The sequence below is a fragment of the Pyxicephalus adspersus genome, chromosome 6 (assembly GCF_032062135.1).
Source record: "Pyxicephalus adspersus chromosome 6, UCB_Pads_2.0, whole genome shotgun sequence".
NCBI lineage: Eukaryota > Metazoa > Chordata > Amphibia > Anura > Pyxicephalidae > Pyxicephalus > Pyxicephalus adspersus.
In genome coordinates, this window is record NC_092863.1 from 67692081 (window position 1) to 67708104 (window position 16024).

Below are 16024 nucleotides of genomic sequence, written 5' to 3' on the forward strand. Positions count from 1 at the left end.
TATTTCTAAGGCTTATGGGGATTTTATTTCCATTTGTAACCCCTTATTTAATTCATTATCAATACTAGAGTTAACTGAACAGTTCAGTGAATAAAAATTAGTCTAAAAGCATAGTAAATAGTAACTTATATAGCTGAGTGAAATATTAACCTTTGACCATTTTAATGTGTGCATTTAAGTCATGAGCTGAACAGCTTTGTGTGCTCGATTGGCACTACATCATAATGCCTAGTACTAGTTCACAGACCAAGCTTATAGCCCCTACAGTTGTTTTTGTAAATTTTCATCACATAGCACATTGCCATCTATTTACTTTGCATTCCAAGACATTAGCCAAATGGCTTCATATACTGTTACAATACTATTGGCTTCACATTCTAGTAAGTTTATTTTAAAAAAGCATTCTTACTAAGAAGTTATTTTGGTACTGCTTTGTGTAAAGTGAATGCAGAAGTAAACAACCGCTCCTGAATTCTTAAAATTTTATTTACCAGTGTCTAAAAAATTAATTGTAAGTTGGGAAAATGTCTTGTCACACAAACAAATCCTGAGCCCATGCCTTTAGGTAATCATACTATGTATTTTATTCTTCAGCTCACAAGTATGACAAGCCCAAAGGTGTGTGAATGACATTCACTATGAGCCCTTTTAAAAACTGGGTTTTCTTTTGAGTTGGCCTTGTATTATACGAGGAGAAAAATAAACACTGTTGTGTGTCTAAACATATGGGTTGTGTTGGTATAAGCTACTGTGGACCATTTAGCTTAATCAAAACTCATTTTCAAATTGTACAATTTCCTGTAGTCTATACAAATCCTTTGCTTTATCTAATAATTTGGGCTCTAAAGATAATATGGCTTCTTTGGGTCAGTTATGTTCTTGAAATAGCGAGACTATTGTTTGTCTTAATTTGATGCTGCTTCTGAACCTGCAGTCTTAGAACACAAGTACTGTAGTTGAGTGTTTTTCTTTCTGCATTTGATATGTGTTTGACAGACACACATAACAAACACGAGGCTATAAAGACATTCATAGCTCTATGGGTACAGATTGACAGTTGCAACTTTGGTCTGTTTAGTATATTGCAATATGGGGCATTTCAGCATGTTTGGAACTCATTAGGATCCAGCCCAATTCTGAATCGTAGTTCACACAGCGTCTGTTCCAACCTCTGAGGAAATGCTCAATATATCACATTTAAATTAGAAACAAAGTTCGTTTGGCAAGTAATATTTTTGTATCTTTTCACCTAATCTTTACCCTTAAGTGATGTTCTAATTTACCTCTGCTGTTCAGACAGGGAATGGCCAAATTCTAAATACATATATTTGTAGCTCTTTTGTGTTGTTGTGCAAAATGTTTCTGACTAATTATCTAAACAAGACTCAAAACAATTCAACAACTTTAAAAAGGCATTTTTAGTCTGCTCTGCTAAGTGATCATCAATAGCATTTCTAACGTTGTAAAATTATTCATACAACTGTATTGTCCCTATCAATATGCTTTTTTTTCTTTTTAATACTGCACAGTGTTAGTGCAGAGAATACAAATGTTTGCAAGAAAAAAAAAACAATTAAGATGGCAAATTAGCCAAGCAGCATCAACCTGCCATCCACAAGATGTATGAGTGTAATTAAAGAACGACAAATATTACTGTAACAAGAAGATATCTATACTTTTAGCTATGATCATCTCCTCACTGCTGTGTAATTTGTACAATAATTCTTACTAGGTTTCTCTTGCATATTTCAGCTTTATTAAGGTTTTTTTTTCCTTGTGTAATAAGCCTCCATAAAATGGTATTAAAAGAAAAAGGAATGTGCAGACCACACTTTAGTGACAGTTACAGCAGAGGCCTACAAGTGTAATTGGCTCTGTCTAAGTATACTGTAATTTGTTTGTGCCTACACATTTATCTATGGTTTTAATGATTCCCTCTTTCCACATGTTTCTTGCAATGAATAATTGAGTATGTAATCATATTTAAAGTATAGTTCAAAGTAGCTTTTGTATGCCAATGTAGCCAATTACTGAAATTGGGGCTTTGTACTATTAAAAAATGACCAAGACACCACAGAAATTCAGTATAATGCGTATAATGCAGTAAGATTGCCTATAATAAACAGTACTAAACATTGATCAGTGGCAAGTCTAGTTCTAGAATTACCCAAAAGTATGGTACATACAGTTGTGTTACTAGTAATCTACTCTAGCAAGGGTAAATAGTTTTACACAAGTAGAAAAACATTTTTGTAAAGGACAAAGCCAAGAGTATTCATTAATATGAATATTATGTTCTTTTGTTTTTTTTTTTGCACACATATTTTGTGTATATGTCAGTAAGGGATGATCCAGCAGTATGATTGAGAGTCCTTCATAATGACAGCTGTAGGTCACTGAGCTATGGAATTAGATGACAAAAACTCTGCCCGAAGAACTAGAAGATGATTCAAGTCACTGTCATCCATCCAAACTTGTATTTGATATGAGTGCAATTATCCTCTAACTCAATCTACTTAGTTAGGAAAAGCCTAGATCTGTGGCATCACTCTTGAGAATATATAATGCATTGTCAAAGTCTGATGTCTCTTCCTTTGAAACAAAAACAAACTTGATGCTATAGTTTTATGATCCAGGGAGGAACAAGCAAAATATACTGGTAACTGGTACATTGCTTCATGCTAAAAAGTGGAACTAGAACACACAATAGACCATTGTCACCCAAGCTGAACAATTGTGATTGTCTCAGGCAAAGTTTGATGTCTTGCTTGCTAGCGTATGTTAAGCAGTCCTCTGACATAATTTAGCAATCTGCTGGCATAGATCACTAAATCAATGAGTGGGGATAACCAAGGTAATATCCTGTGGAAAAGGTTGGAGCGGGGAGCCTTTTGCTTCAAGAAACAGAAATACATTGTCGGAATGCAGCTTGAGTGTGGGACCGCACTGTAGGCGAGTGATGTTATACAGGCTGTATGTTGCAGGTGTATCACTGTAGTGGCCAAGGGAAAATTGGTAAAATAGTGAGGCATGCATGGGTACAGTAGGAACAACTGTATAGACAGGTGCTGATCCAGTGACGAGTAAAGTAGAAGCATTTGGAAGAGGTAAAAATGCTAAAAGTGCTAAAGAGAAAGAAGGACAGGAGTTGGCTGTATTCATGAGAAAGTGGGGAGTTGGAGTGCTTACAGTTATGTGGAGGTTTTTATATATGGTGGTGAGAATAAGACATTGGACACATCATTGTTGGGGAAAGGTCTAGTATGCTATGGTGAGTCAATTTACTCTAAAGTGCTGATGTATGTTTATTAGCCACACAAAATGATTTACCTGTTGTTAATGTTTAATGAACCAGGTTAAGTTTCATATTGGATTATCCCCCCTAAAAAAACTCTGCACTACCCCAGGGGCCCAGGGTACACCTGGCCATATCTTATTGGTTATTTTAACAATAAAAGTTAAAAAAAAATTTAAACTTGGAACGGTTGTGAAACATATTTGTTCATGTACATCTCATGTACACATAATATACCAGCTTCCATTTATTAGGCTACAAGTTTCCTAAAGCCTATGGAGTATGTTAATGCCTGCTATTATGGGAAGCCACTCCTAAGTCTTTAGCTCATTATGTTGAGATGGAGGGGTGTAACACTAATAAATTTGTTAAAGTAGGGATAGGCAGAGACTCAGCATTTTAGTAATTGACGCAAAATCATCTTAAAGTAGGATCTTGTGGACAATATATTCTGGGTTCCTAGTTAGAGAGTATAACATTTTATCAGCCCTCACAGCTTTAAACACTGAGAAAAATGTTAGAAGTACTAATACTATCCCTAGCACTAGAAAAAGGGCACTCCTTTTTGCTAGGGGGGTTAGTGCATGATCCTAGGGTTAGCTAGTGTTGGATTAAATGTCCACTACTAGGGTTAGGGAAGGCCATTACAGTGCAACTAAACTGCCTGCCAGCTGCCCCCTGTAAGCAAGCTCCTTGACAATATGTACAGCTGATGAAAAAGAAAAGTTGAGGTTGTTTGTACATTTATGTGACTGCAACTGGACTTCAGATGTGGGAAAATACATTTCCATATGTAAAACCAAAGCCAACCGTTTAAAATATTTATGATTTATTGTAGAAGAGAAAAAGACTGACATTGTCTACTGTGTCATAAATGAATTGTTTCATTGCATGCACAGATGAAAGATCATTTCTGTTTCTTTGATGAAACCAAACATATTCATAATGGACTAGAAATTGTACATCATGCAGGAAAATATATCTCTCTAATGCCGAGGAATTTCTTCACCCCCAGATACTTGCTCAGCTGAAGCATTATACTGCCTAGTTTTGCTAGAAAGAGATCGCATGGTTTAATAGTTTGATTTTCAGGTCAGGTTCTGCTTCTGGTGAATAAAGTCTGATGTATTTTTGCCTTTTTTTTTTTTTGAAGGAAATTACAGTTAATGTGTTCAGTGATGGTCAGCAGGATTGCCTCCTTCTCCATTTTTAATATCTTTTTAAACCATTCTCTAAAGCATAAGATATGTGTTAGCTCAGTGTGTTCTATTACACTTCAAAAGGAGCTGCAAGCCAATGTGGACTGAACACGCAAGCCTTAGATGACATAAAAACATATAGCAAAAAATAGATTTTGAATCGTTACCACTATGATACTCTTTATGACCAAACCTCCGTGGAATTTCTTTGATATGAAGTTGACATGAATTAGAATTTCACAAGCGTCTAGAGTCCTCCCAGAAAAGATCAGAGACGATTCTGAGCTGGGTGAAGGGCTCCTCTGTTTGATTCCATTGATTACCCAACTGCCTCCAGGCTACAGGACACAGTAGAAGCAGAGAGTTATTGATCCAAATGATGAAAATAAAATGAATTCATTTCTCATCAAACTGCTATTGTTACAGGGTTTTTTTTAACTCCACATATCATGTTGCTAGAGCACAGCTCTTGTTGCCTGAAATAAATGTCATTTTGTTTTTGCGTGATAAATGCAAAATGTCAACTTCCCAAAACACATGCTTGTGATAACTGCCTCGTGAAAGCCAACATATTCATAATCCCTGTATATCATTCTAGTCTCTCATGGAGCAGAAAACACTCCACTGCTTTCCAATTTTCCAGTTTCTATGAAATGATTATTTATATTCATTGCAATTAGAGGCACCATTTAATTAAACAGCATGCTTCTCCCAGGGATGATATGTAATGTAAAGACCAACTTCATAATAAACTCAGGTTAATAACCAGCAACTAATTGCATCTGATACAATAGATTACTTTCAATGCCTGGTGACCTATAAACTATTTTAGCTCCTACTAGAGCTCTCCGCTCCACACTTGTAATTAGATGCAGTAATCTGATAATTAGGGTTTGCATAGATGATTCGTATTTTTAATTGATAACATTGATCTTTAGTTGGCATCTGCAGCGAAAAAAAGGATAGCGGTAAGTTTCTGCAAACAAGGCTAAGTCATAAAGTATAGCATACAACAGTTTAAAGCTAAATAACGAAATTTGAATAAATAAGCATCAGCTGTTACTGATGTAACCGTGCGTGGGATCTGCATCCGTTTCCCCTTAGTGGAAAAAATGACCCTGCTGTGCATGCCCAATATCAGGCATGCGCAGAAGTAGCAGTAGGGGCCTCCCAGGATGGGTGATGTAGGTATCCCAGGAGGCTCTGCACTCCTATTCACTGTGATCCTAGCCACAGCAATCCAGATTTAAAGGGGAAAGTGCTGCACCTTTTTTTTATTTATTTTTTTTAATAAAAGGCTGTTGCACTTAAAAAAATAAAATACAATTTTTACTTCACATATAAGGGTTGTATACCCTTTTATGTAAAGTAAAAATGTTGCGTTTAGGTCCCCTTTAAGGATCACTTTGGATGACAGTATTAAGAGCAATCTCTGTACAGACAAGTTGCTTCTTTTTAACAGTATTATCGTGATACCCGTATCAATGCTAGATTTTTACCCTGGATGATTACGATCGTCTTCACTGATGAAATCTAAAGTCAATACAAACCTTCACCAGTTTAGCATCAGTAGGAGTTATATCCTAACTCCTATAGGAGTATATAGTTGTCAGTAAATAGGTGATATTTTCAAATGCAGCTTAAAGTGTTCTGCAATTAATGTTGACCAGTGAAAAGGATGTTTAAAACCACTATGTGTTTCCCCATCTGTGTTGGTAAGATGGGGATCTTTCAGTTCACTTTTTGTCATGTTGACACAACAGAAAATGAGTAAATCTCATCAACGTGACGTAAAATATGTTCTTAGGCATTTACCAACTACTATTGGGAATAGGTTCCCAATAGTAATTTATTCCTGGTCCTAATTCATCAAAAATGGGATAAGAAAAAATTTGGTTCGGAGGACAAGCTACCCTTTGGCTTAAGTTTTCAGTTATCCGAGTCTTTAAATGTAAACAACTTATCTATGTTTCTTGTTTTTTTTTCTTTTTTTTTTTTTTTAAATCATTTGTCCCAATAACTTAAAATGTTTAACTTCCAACACTCGATTTATTTTAATTCAGAAAATGTTCATTATTTCCCAAACTAGGGTACAATCGGAAGTCTCCTTAAAGCTCCCAGAATATTTAAAAAAAAAAAAAAAACATTGAAAATTATATGTATATAGTTCTTATATGTCAGAGATGATGTAAGTATGCTATTGAAGTCCTTTGGAGCCTGATGGTGCCTCACAGTTGGACAATCATAAAAAAAATGTGGACTTTACCTAAGCTGCAACATGGGAACCTCCGGCAGTCCAAAAGACTGTAAACTTGGACTTTAATTTAGTGTTTTCTTTTAGTATTGGTAATAATAGTCTTTGGAATTAAAAGGTTTGGAATATGGCTTTAAATTAGTTTTAAACTTTAACCCTATGCCTAAAACGACGGTAACGCATGCTAGTTGTAGTATTGTACAATAGATACCAATGAATGGAAAAATACCCTAATCACTTTGTTAATTGGTAATTAAAACTTAACTCTTTTCTAAATATTTGCCTATATTTTAAAATGAACACAAGCTAATCATATTATTTAATCCTTTCTTTTCCACATCCTTGTCGTAATCTAACATTTAATCTTACCCCCACGCCAACACTTTAATCTCTGCCCCTTAATAATCTATACTTGCCTTATCAATCAGACTCTTATTGCCAAGATTATGACACCAAAGGTATGTGATGTTCAACCATTATGGATTGTAGACAACAGTGTAGCGCTTTTTTTTTTCAGAGAAGCAAGAACAGGGAGTAATTCTTAGAGATTGCATCAAATATAACTGCTCTGCCAAGTTCTACTTCTGCTTTCTAGCATAAAATATTTCCATTCAGCTTGCAATATGCACACAGTATGCAAAAGAAATGTTTCAAAAGTCCCTGTGATTGTGTTTTATTTTTGCTTAACCTTGAACCTATATCTTGTATCATTTTGTATATCAGCAATATAAAGAAGAATATGTCAGGATAAAAAGCAAGTGCATCCACAAGCTGGGATTCATTGCGCATTGATCCCCTGCATCACGACAGGATTGTGCAGTGGCAGTAATTGAAGTAATCAACTCAGTGGGATGCTGGGTCTTTATGTTTAAGCTAAACAATAATTGGAAAGCATTTCTTTAAAAGTGCATATGTTTGTAACCATTTCTTTAAACTGCCATATTGCATGCAACCAAATAATATATGTAATGTGTATATTCCGACATCCAGCAGAGAGCTACTTCACCCCCTTAAATATGTTTCTTTTTAAAAGTGCTAATTGTTTTTGAGAGCACTCAGAATAAGTAGATTATGTTAATAGTCACTTTACATCCATATACAGTAGAATGTTTAGGAGGAATACGAATGGATATTACCTCAATGCATCAAAGTCAGTGTGCATTATGACCTTCAGGAATCTCAAGAACAAATGTGAGACATTTTAATAAAACTGAAAAAACAAGAAATATTGCTTGTGCTTGCTTTCTAGCAAAATGCAGAATATATACATGACAATAAATCAGATAGTAAATGTGATGTTTAACTTGGGTTATCTGAGGTCAGTCTTCATCATGCCCAAGTAACCCTTTCTAGCAGCGAAATGTACCCTTTTCACTGCCAATGACATGTACTAGACCTCCTGGTACTGAAAGGTCTAAATCAAGGTTGCAACTTACAGAGCCCCCATTCTTGGTCACATCTAAATGACCATTCACATATAAATGCAGGTATGTGAGGGTGCACCTTTTCAAGGCCACACATGGACCCCTTCAGTGAGGACCTTGTCACTTTAATAAAGGGGCCCCTGTGTGATCCAAAATACTATTGGTGCAATGTCTCAATAAAGCAAGGCTTCCAATGCAAGTTGAATGGAATTTTGTCTTATTTGTTTGGTAGGCAGTTCTAACCCCTGCCAAACATCCCCACCCTTGGTTTACAGCTTAAGTTATAGTAGTGCAACACTACATATTATATGTTATACAACATGAAAATAATCACATTGTCTATCTTGGTCCATACAAATCAAGGGTTGATTTAAATATGATGTTTAAACTTTAATGTGTTAACCTCTGTTGTACACCTTTAAGAATAAAAATACACATTGGAGATAGCCTGTTATTGAAATTATTGGTGTTTTTTTTTGTTTTGAGTTCCCCATCAATGATTATTTCTTTCTGTTTTACAGGTGAATGAGGCTACAGTGGAACAGCTGGTGCAGCAATATCCACACATTACATTTAGTACTGTTCTTCAGGACTGCAAGAGAACTCTAGAACGGGCTTATCAGATGGGCTGGACACCGAATCCATCCTCTGTCTCCTAATTCTTTACACAACAAGGACATCACAAATAATGCTTTTTGCATTTTTTCTCCCAGCAGTATAGACTTTAAACTAATTTCTTTGTTTTAAATGTATTTACTCCTTTAGAGTGGCATTGCTTGCTATGTGCTGGATGTTTTGCTGGAATTGTTTTATGAAGGCCATCTACTATGTGACAAGTATATTTTGCTGGGTGCTTGACTCCTGAGATATTAGTTGTGTATGGTTCCCTTTGGATTGGGTTGATATAATTGTGTGAAAAGTGATTTACCATGTTCTGATGTTGTGTTATTAAGAGCATGCCACTTCCACGAGCATCAATTTCATTTTCTTCCATATTCCTTCTAAAGGTATCAACCATTTATTTTAAGAACTAGATTTCTATGACAATTTTTTTCCTGTTTCATTTTTATGTTTGGTCAGTCCATTGACTATAATGTATGTAGCCCAACTAGAACAGGGACTATAGAAGAGAAGCTGAGGCTAATATTGCAGAAAAACAACTCCTCCATATTGTCCATTAGAGTTGGTTATTGGAACATTTGTACTTTCAGATTCCTTCTGCTTTTCTCTTTTGAGATGTCATTAAAGAACTTTACTAACTGGTCAAGAGGTAGGTATCGGTGTAAACATTACTGTTCATCTCTGAGCTATTAATACTCAGTTGTATTGATCCAGCATCCATTCATCCGTATTCCATTCTCTAGTATCAGTTTGTATACTTTGTGTTTGTGTGTTAGAAAATTGCCTATAGTCCTCTGTGTGGAAATGTGGTGTAAAGCATGTGTAAAATTGATGGAATAAATCTGGAACTGGAAAGAGAACAGGGGCATTCAAAATAGATTTACACCTTGAGCTATTTTACCAGTTCTTATTAGACCATGTTTTAACTCTTAAGACATCAATGTAAATCTGCAGGTTGCAAGGGTTTTTGAAACTTTATTGCAAATCTTTAATTCTATGAACACAGAAATAGGTCACGCCAATGGCCCTAATCAGATCTCTTTAAATCAGTTCTGTATGTAGTAAAGAGGTGTTCTTTTCTGTAATCACATGATCAAGCTCCATGTTCCAGTAGGGACCATCATATCTTTGGGTTATCATGCACAAAACCCAATAAAATATTTTCATTAAAGATAAATCTCTGCATTTTTTAGTAGTAAAATGATGCTTTTGAGGATTACTTTTCTATATCATGAGGTTGATAAATTTTCTTGTGACTACAATTTTAGAGCTGACTGCAGGCTGCAAAAGTAATGCAAAATTCTAAAGTAACACTGTGGGCCTGATTCATTAAAGTTCTCCAAGATTGGAGAAGTAACGCTGTGATCAGGGAACCTAGGTGACTCGGCAAACCCAGAATGGATCTGGTCCAGAAAACTTTGCTAACAAAAATAGCAAATTACTTTTAGGAAATCCATTCCAGGTTCACTCATAAAAGTGTATCTTCTCCAGTCTTGGAGAACTTTTATACATCAGGCCTTATATATATATATTAGGATTTTATTGTTGTTAAGTTTTGGAACTCAGAGTTGCAGCTTTTAGTCCCTATATTGTGTTTTAAAATGTGATTGTTCTGGCCGAAGCAAAGCACACATACTTCCTAGTAGTGTCAAATTTTGCCCTCTCCTTCCTGGCACCGTATTCACCCCTTGGCCTATTTTTATGATAGACTGACTTATTGTTCAATAAGAATGTATATGAGGTAGAAGGAATGGGTAATCTTCAACAATACCTTGAAGTACTAGAGTTTACTTTTAGTCAGAATGTCTCAGATTCACGAATTTGGTAAATTTAATTATTAGTAAAAATTGCAAAATATTTGTGCAGCATTTAAAATATCTTCATTATCCAAATTTGTTGTACTTTAAAAGCAATATATCAGGTAACCAAATACCTGTATGAGAAAATCAGAATATGGTTTCCTTTCTTTTTTTTTTTTTTGCAGGGCCAGGCTGTATGTATCTAGTTGATTAAGGTTATCCACCCAGAAGCAGGTGAAGATGTTTGACAGCTTTCCTTAAGTCAAAATCATGGGATGTATTTAAAATGCTGACCTGAACAGCCATGTAAGTAGTCCGTGGAATAAAACATACTTTTGAAAAGCTTAATGTAATAATGTTAAAAGATTTACTGTAATGTTCTTTTCTGAGAATGTAAACTCTGAATTATGTAAACTATAAAACAGTTTCTGCTTCAGATTTTATCAGATTCCCATTGCTGCTCCTTTTTCTCTTTTTTTGGATACTGATGTGACACTACCTGCAAGGAACACTCCAAATAAATCAACAATACCATCTTCACTTATGTACATCTGTTGGTTCTTTGAAGATTCTGGTACATGTATGTACTTGGTCAGTTTAAAACTTGAAAAAAACATTTTCTTTTACGAACTACAGATGACTGTAATAATGACTTCAGTCGGAACTGTTTGTTAATAGTTGTGAATAGATTAGTATATTTTATTAAATAAACCCCAAGTATATAGGAACAATAGTTTCCCATATTGTCAAAGCCAAACCTCTGGCTGATGCATGCCTAACAGGTATAAAGAGGCTGCCTTTGTGCAGTTCTTCTTCATGATGTTAACTGCTTGACTGTCAAACTTGTGCTGGTGCGGTAGAAAGGCGATAGAAAGGCTGGTGCTAAGTGTCAAGTGCCATTTGGAAACTGCTGTTCCCACCTCCTGTCTGAATAGGCAAGTTCTATACTTAGGAGTCACTGACTGGACTCCCTAAATTTTCCAAGCTTTGCTTTCTTACCTGATCAGTGACTTAGCAAGTATTAATGTAAACCTTTCTGAGTGGTACATGGCAGCTATCATTACAGACTTCCTCTTGAAAATGTTGGTTGCCTGGCTAAGTCAGTTTTGTGCGTATCAGGAAAGTCATACTCTAGTCAGCATGTTCTGTATATTTTGTCAAGGTTAGCAACAAAAGTATTGAGGCTACAGAGTAAGCATAACAGCCATTTTCAGTAAAGATTAGCCACGACAATTTTTGAGTTAGGCTGCGTACACACGTGCAATAATTGTCGATGGAAACGAATGATCCACAAAAGATCGTTTGATAATTAACGAAAAAAAAGTGCACAACGACTGGTCAATGACGCCGACGAACGAGGAATCTTGCTGGAAACGAACGACCGTTCAGGCGTATCTGATTGGGCGACGATCATTTGTAATTTATTGTGTGTGCAGTCGTTCAGCGATGGTGGATTCCATTGTTTGAATGATTATTCAAACGATCGTTCAAACGAACATTCCTAGTGTGTACATTATTGGTGGATTATATTTTAACGATCGTATCATTACAACATGTACAGAATTGTGCAGAATACGATTGTTTAAAATAATCGAGAATAATCGTGGATCATTCGTTTTCAAATGAAAATTATTGCACGTGTGTACCCAGCCTAACGAATGTAGCCTCAAAGCCTGCTTGTAGGTGTATACCTGTACTTGCAAAAAATAAAAATGCACACTAAGCCAGCAATTTAAGCAATAACATTTTCTATAATTTACACCAGAATATTTCTATTGATAAAAGATCTTCCCCCAAATTCAATATTGTTATATTTTCTATAAAACAATAAATCATGAAATAGAATATTATATTTATCATGTATAAAGTTATATTGATATTGAAATGAGTGTTTCAGCTATAGGGGTTCAATACAATATTTTTGGGTATTTTGTTTGTTTTCACAGTACAAAGGCAGTAGAAATCACCATTTTTTAGGTGGATCTGACTATGCTAGACATTACTTTGGTTTGCTTGTTAAAGTGTGTTACCCATAATCACTAATTTACAGGCCAGTAGTGTGCTTTGGGCTATACGCCATCATGCAATACTGCTGCCATCTTTTCACAGAGACCTTGGCTTCCATCATAGTACATTTGTAACTTATAAAACACCAATAAATGTCGATAACACCTCTATCCACACCTTAAGAGCCATATGGTAATGAAATGACCCAGCAAGCATAAATTACAGATTTTTGTGTAACAGGTATTTATAACATTTACCAGGACCCACTTTTGGCAACTATTATGTAGCTAAAGCTGTTGACATTTATTGACAATTAGACTTCTCTTTATTGACCCCTTTTGCCCCAAAATGTGGTATGTGCAGAACTGGAACATCAGGAGATTCTTTCAGAATATGTACTCGCAATCTGATTAAAAAAGAACAGATTGATTACCTGTCCTCTCATGTGTGGGTACATTAAAGAAAACTTGCAATCTGTCATTGCTGAACCTTGCTTCTAAAAACACTTGTTTTACTGACCCACTAGCTTAAATACTTTAAACCGCATACCCAAAACAAGTACGCAAATAACTTTTGTTTTTTATCAAAATTTTTTAATCTGTTTGTTCCATCTGATTGACTCAGAATATTGAAACACAATGGCCGGGGATCCACTGTTTTCAGAAGGATGAGTCAGCATCTGTACTTCTCTAATTACAGGGTAGTTTTATATAAGTATTGGCTTCCCATATCATATCAACACTCTAAATAATATCAGGCATTACTCAGATAGACTAGCAAGTAACATGTAGCAAATTGAGAGATTATCAAATCCCAGCAGAAGCCTACCCAGTCCTGAAGTAGAAGTTGCCAGGAAGCAGATAGATACTATAGACACTTTACAAAGTAATCAGTCTGAAAAAATTAAGCGTTACTGCTATTAGCAAAATTGGTCACATTTTACTTCCAGCTTGGTCCCTTGAAATGTTTGACCATTTAAAGTAAAATATAAAGTTGCTCAATCTCATTATGTACCTTAAGCAGCCCAAACATCCTCAGAAATATTGGTATATTCACTATTGATTCACCACCTATTTATACTGATTAATTAAATCAGTGTTTAGAGGATTGAAGGTGTAATTCCTAATTACCCAGTCACTGTAAAGTCTTCTCTCTGAATATGGGAGATTTTTACTGTGTTTATTTCTAGCACTGTAAATCTTTGACCAGAAAACTATCTGCTTACAACAATTAATTTTATCCAATAACAGCAATCATAAAAGAAGCAGTTAACCCAAGAACTTCAGTGAAGGCAATGACTTCTTATTGTCATTTTTGCTAGGTTCTCAGACTTAAAATAAACTTGTAAACTAAATAAAGTTTTTTGTCAGATTTTCTTAGTTGTAAGGTTTCTAAGGTTACATTTTGTTCTACGTTTGTTCTACAATTTTAACCAACAACTGCCTAAACAATAATGTCAAAATGACTATTGGGTAGTATTTATGTGCCCTGACATTGCAAATCGTAAGTTTTAAACAAACACAGCTTTTCTGGCAAAAGGAAGTGTTTTCTTTATTGAACTGAATAAAGTAACCAAGTGAATATCTTGTCTGTTTACTACATTTCATGTGTTTGGGCTGACATCTGGGATTTGAATATTGTATAATATTAAGAAAATATATAAAGAGTTATCAATGCTGAGTAAAGACCAGTAAAATATACTCAAAGCACTCCTTTATCCAAAACTGGGAAGAAAAACCTTACAGTGGAGCTAAACTTAAATGGTAGAAAACTGTGGGTAAGTAATCTTTTTTTATTGCAAAGGGGACAGGCAATGTCACTTCTGCAGCAGAATAAACTTTCCTGCCTAATCACAATTTTTTAATTACGCTAACCTGTCTTTGATCTGTTGCATCTTCACCCAATCGTCTTCTGGGTTTCATATTTTTAGACATTTTGGCCAGGCCAGAATGATATAACTCTTACACATATGCACAGGAGTTATTTTATTCCTGACAGTCAGTAGTAATATTTATATTCAGGATTGTATACTGAACTTAGCGCAATGTACATTGTAGAAAAGATTGTCTGAAATCAGGCAGGTAAGTTTCATTTATTGCATGCCCCTTCTATAATGATAGGCCTGCATGCTAGCATTTTTTTCTTATTTAAATTTATTTGCACTTCAAAATGCTTATGAAGTGAATGTCAGCACTCACAGTTTCAAAGATGGTCCTAAACTGAAATCACATTGTGGTCTCCTTAAGGAAAGCAAAAGTCTAAATCAAAACAAGAAGCATACACAGTCCTGCTGCACCCAGGGAAACAACACTAACCCCACAGGCAATGCCACCTGCCATTGCTTTTAACTACCGGTAATTGCTTTTAACTAATTAAATGAAAATTACAACTGGAAGAAATAAGTGGTGTGCTTAGGCTTATAACAAAGTACTGGTAGTACAAAACACATTAAGGTGTTGTCATACTCTGTGTTACCTCTGTTGGGCTGTGAATAAAGCACTTACTAAATATGGCACACCACTTCTTACTTCTTGTTTGAATCAAAACCACTCTTTATAAAAGACTTAATTGAAATAAAAATGTATTTGAGAGATACATAAAAAATATACCAATTACAGTGAATCAAAACCTATATTATTGTGTGAGTGCTGTGTGATAAAGACCTTTGCATTTATTTCTCCACAGTTTCTGGGCATGAAAATTTGGCTTTCAAATTCCCCTAGTCCCTAGAGTGTATGGCACTGGTGACACAGCTATATTTAGGGTCGAGAATGGTATAACAAGAACGTGCTACTGTTATTGCCACCATTTGTGATACCTAAATGTTGCGGGGGAACCACCATAAACATAACCTTAGTTAGTAATAGATAAAGTATACTGTGCCAGACTGCAGAGTTTATTGAGTTCTAAGAAAAAGGATAAAGACACATTCAGGAAGAAAGCAACCCTGTCTAGTGATTTTAGAGAATGTCTACTTTCCCCCACAGCCAGCCTCTGGACTGATGAGTAATGCTGTCTCTTGCTGTAGGGAAATAAATATGTCAGCTTGAGGTCTAGGTGGCTACTGGAGATGCATCTGTCATATTCTTTTTCCTGTTCTGCCTTAGTATGCCCTTTCACGCTCTCTTTTGTGGTAGCGGCCCTCTAAACTTCAAACGTCATGTTTCATATCCACCAGGAAGAACCCGGTTACAAACAGCTGCTCCTATGAGGCTGAGTGCTACTTCTATTGCCTAAAGAAACCCTGGTGGGCTCTAAAAAAGTCCCCTGCAATAGAAGAGCTTTTATACTCCCTTTTTAGCAGGTTATGTCTCTTAAGATAAATCAGCTTTCAGACTTTTCAGCATTCGCTACTTTTGTGAGTGTCCCCAAGTACATACTGTGATTCCTTTTTTAATTTTCTGAATAACAGCATTCAAGATAGG

The 16024-nt window shown here is 35.5% G+C and overlaps 1 protein-coding gene across 2 annotated transcripts in view; it reads left to right on the forward strand.

Annotated features, from left to right (window-relative positions):
- Nucleotides 1-14180, forward strand: part of FBXL17 (F-box and leucine rich repeat protein 17) — a 387353-nt gene extending 373173 nt beyond the window's left edge. For both annotated transcript variants that reach the window (XM_072416108.1, XM_072416107.1), the window contains one exon: nucleotides 8694-14180. In XM_072416108.1, the coding sequence (XP_072272209.1) occupies nucleotides 8694-8831 (138 nt within the window). In that variant the 3' untranslated portion in view covers nucleotides 8832-14180. The remainder of the gene's footprint in view (nucleotides 1-8693) is intronic.
- The last annotated feature ends 1844 nt before the right edge of the window (nucleotides 14181-16024 follow it).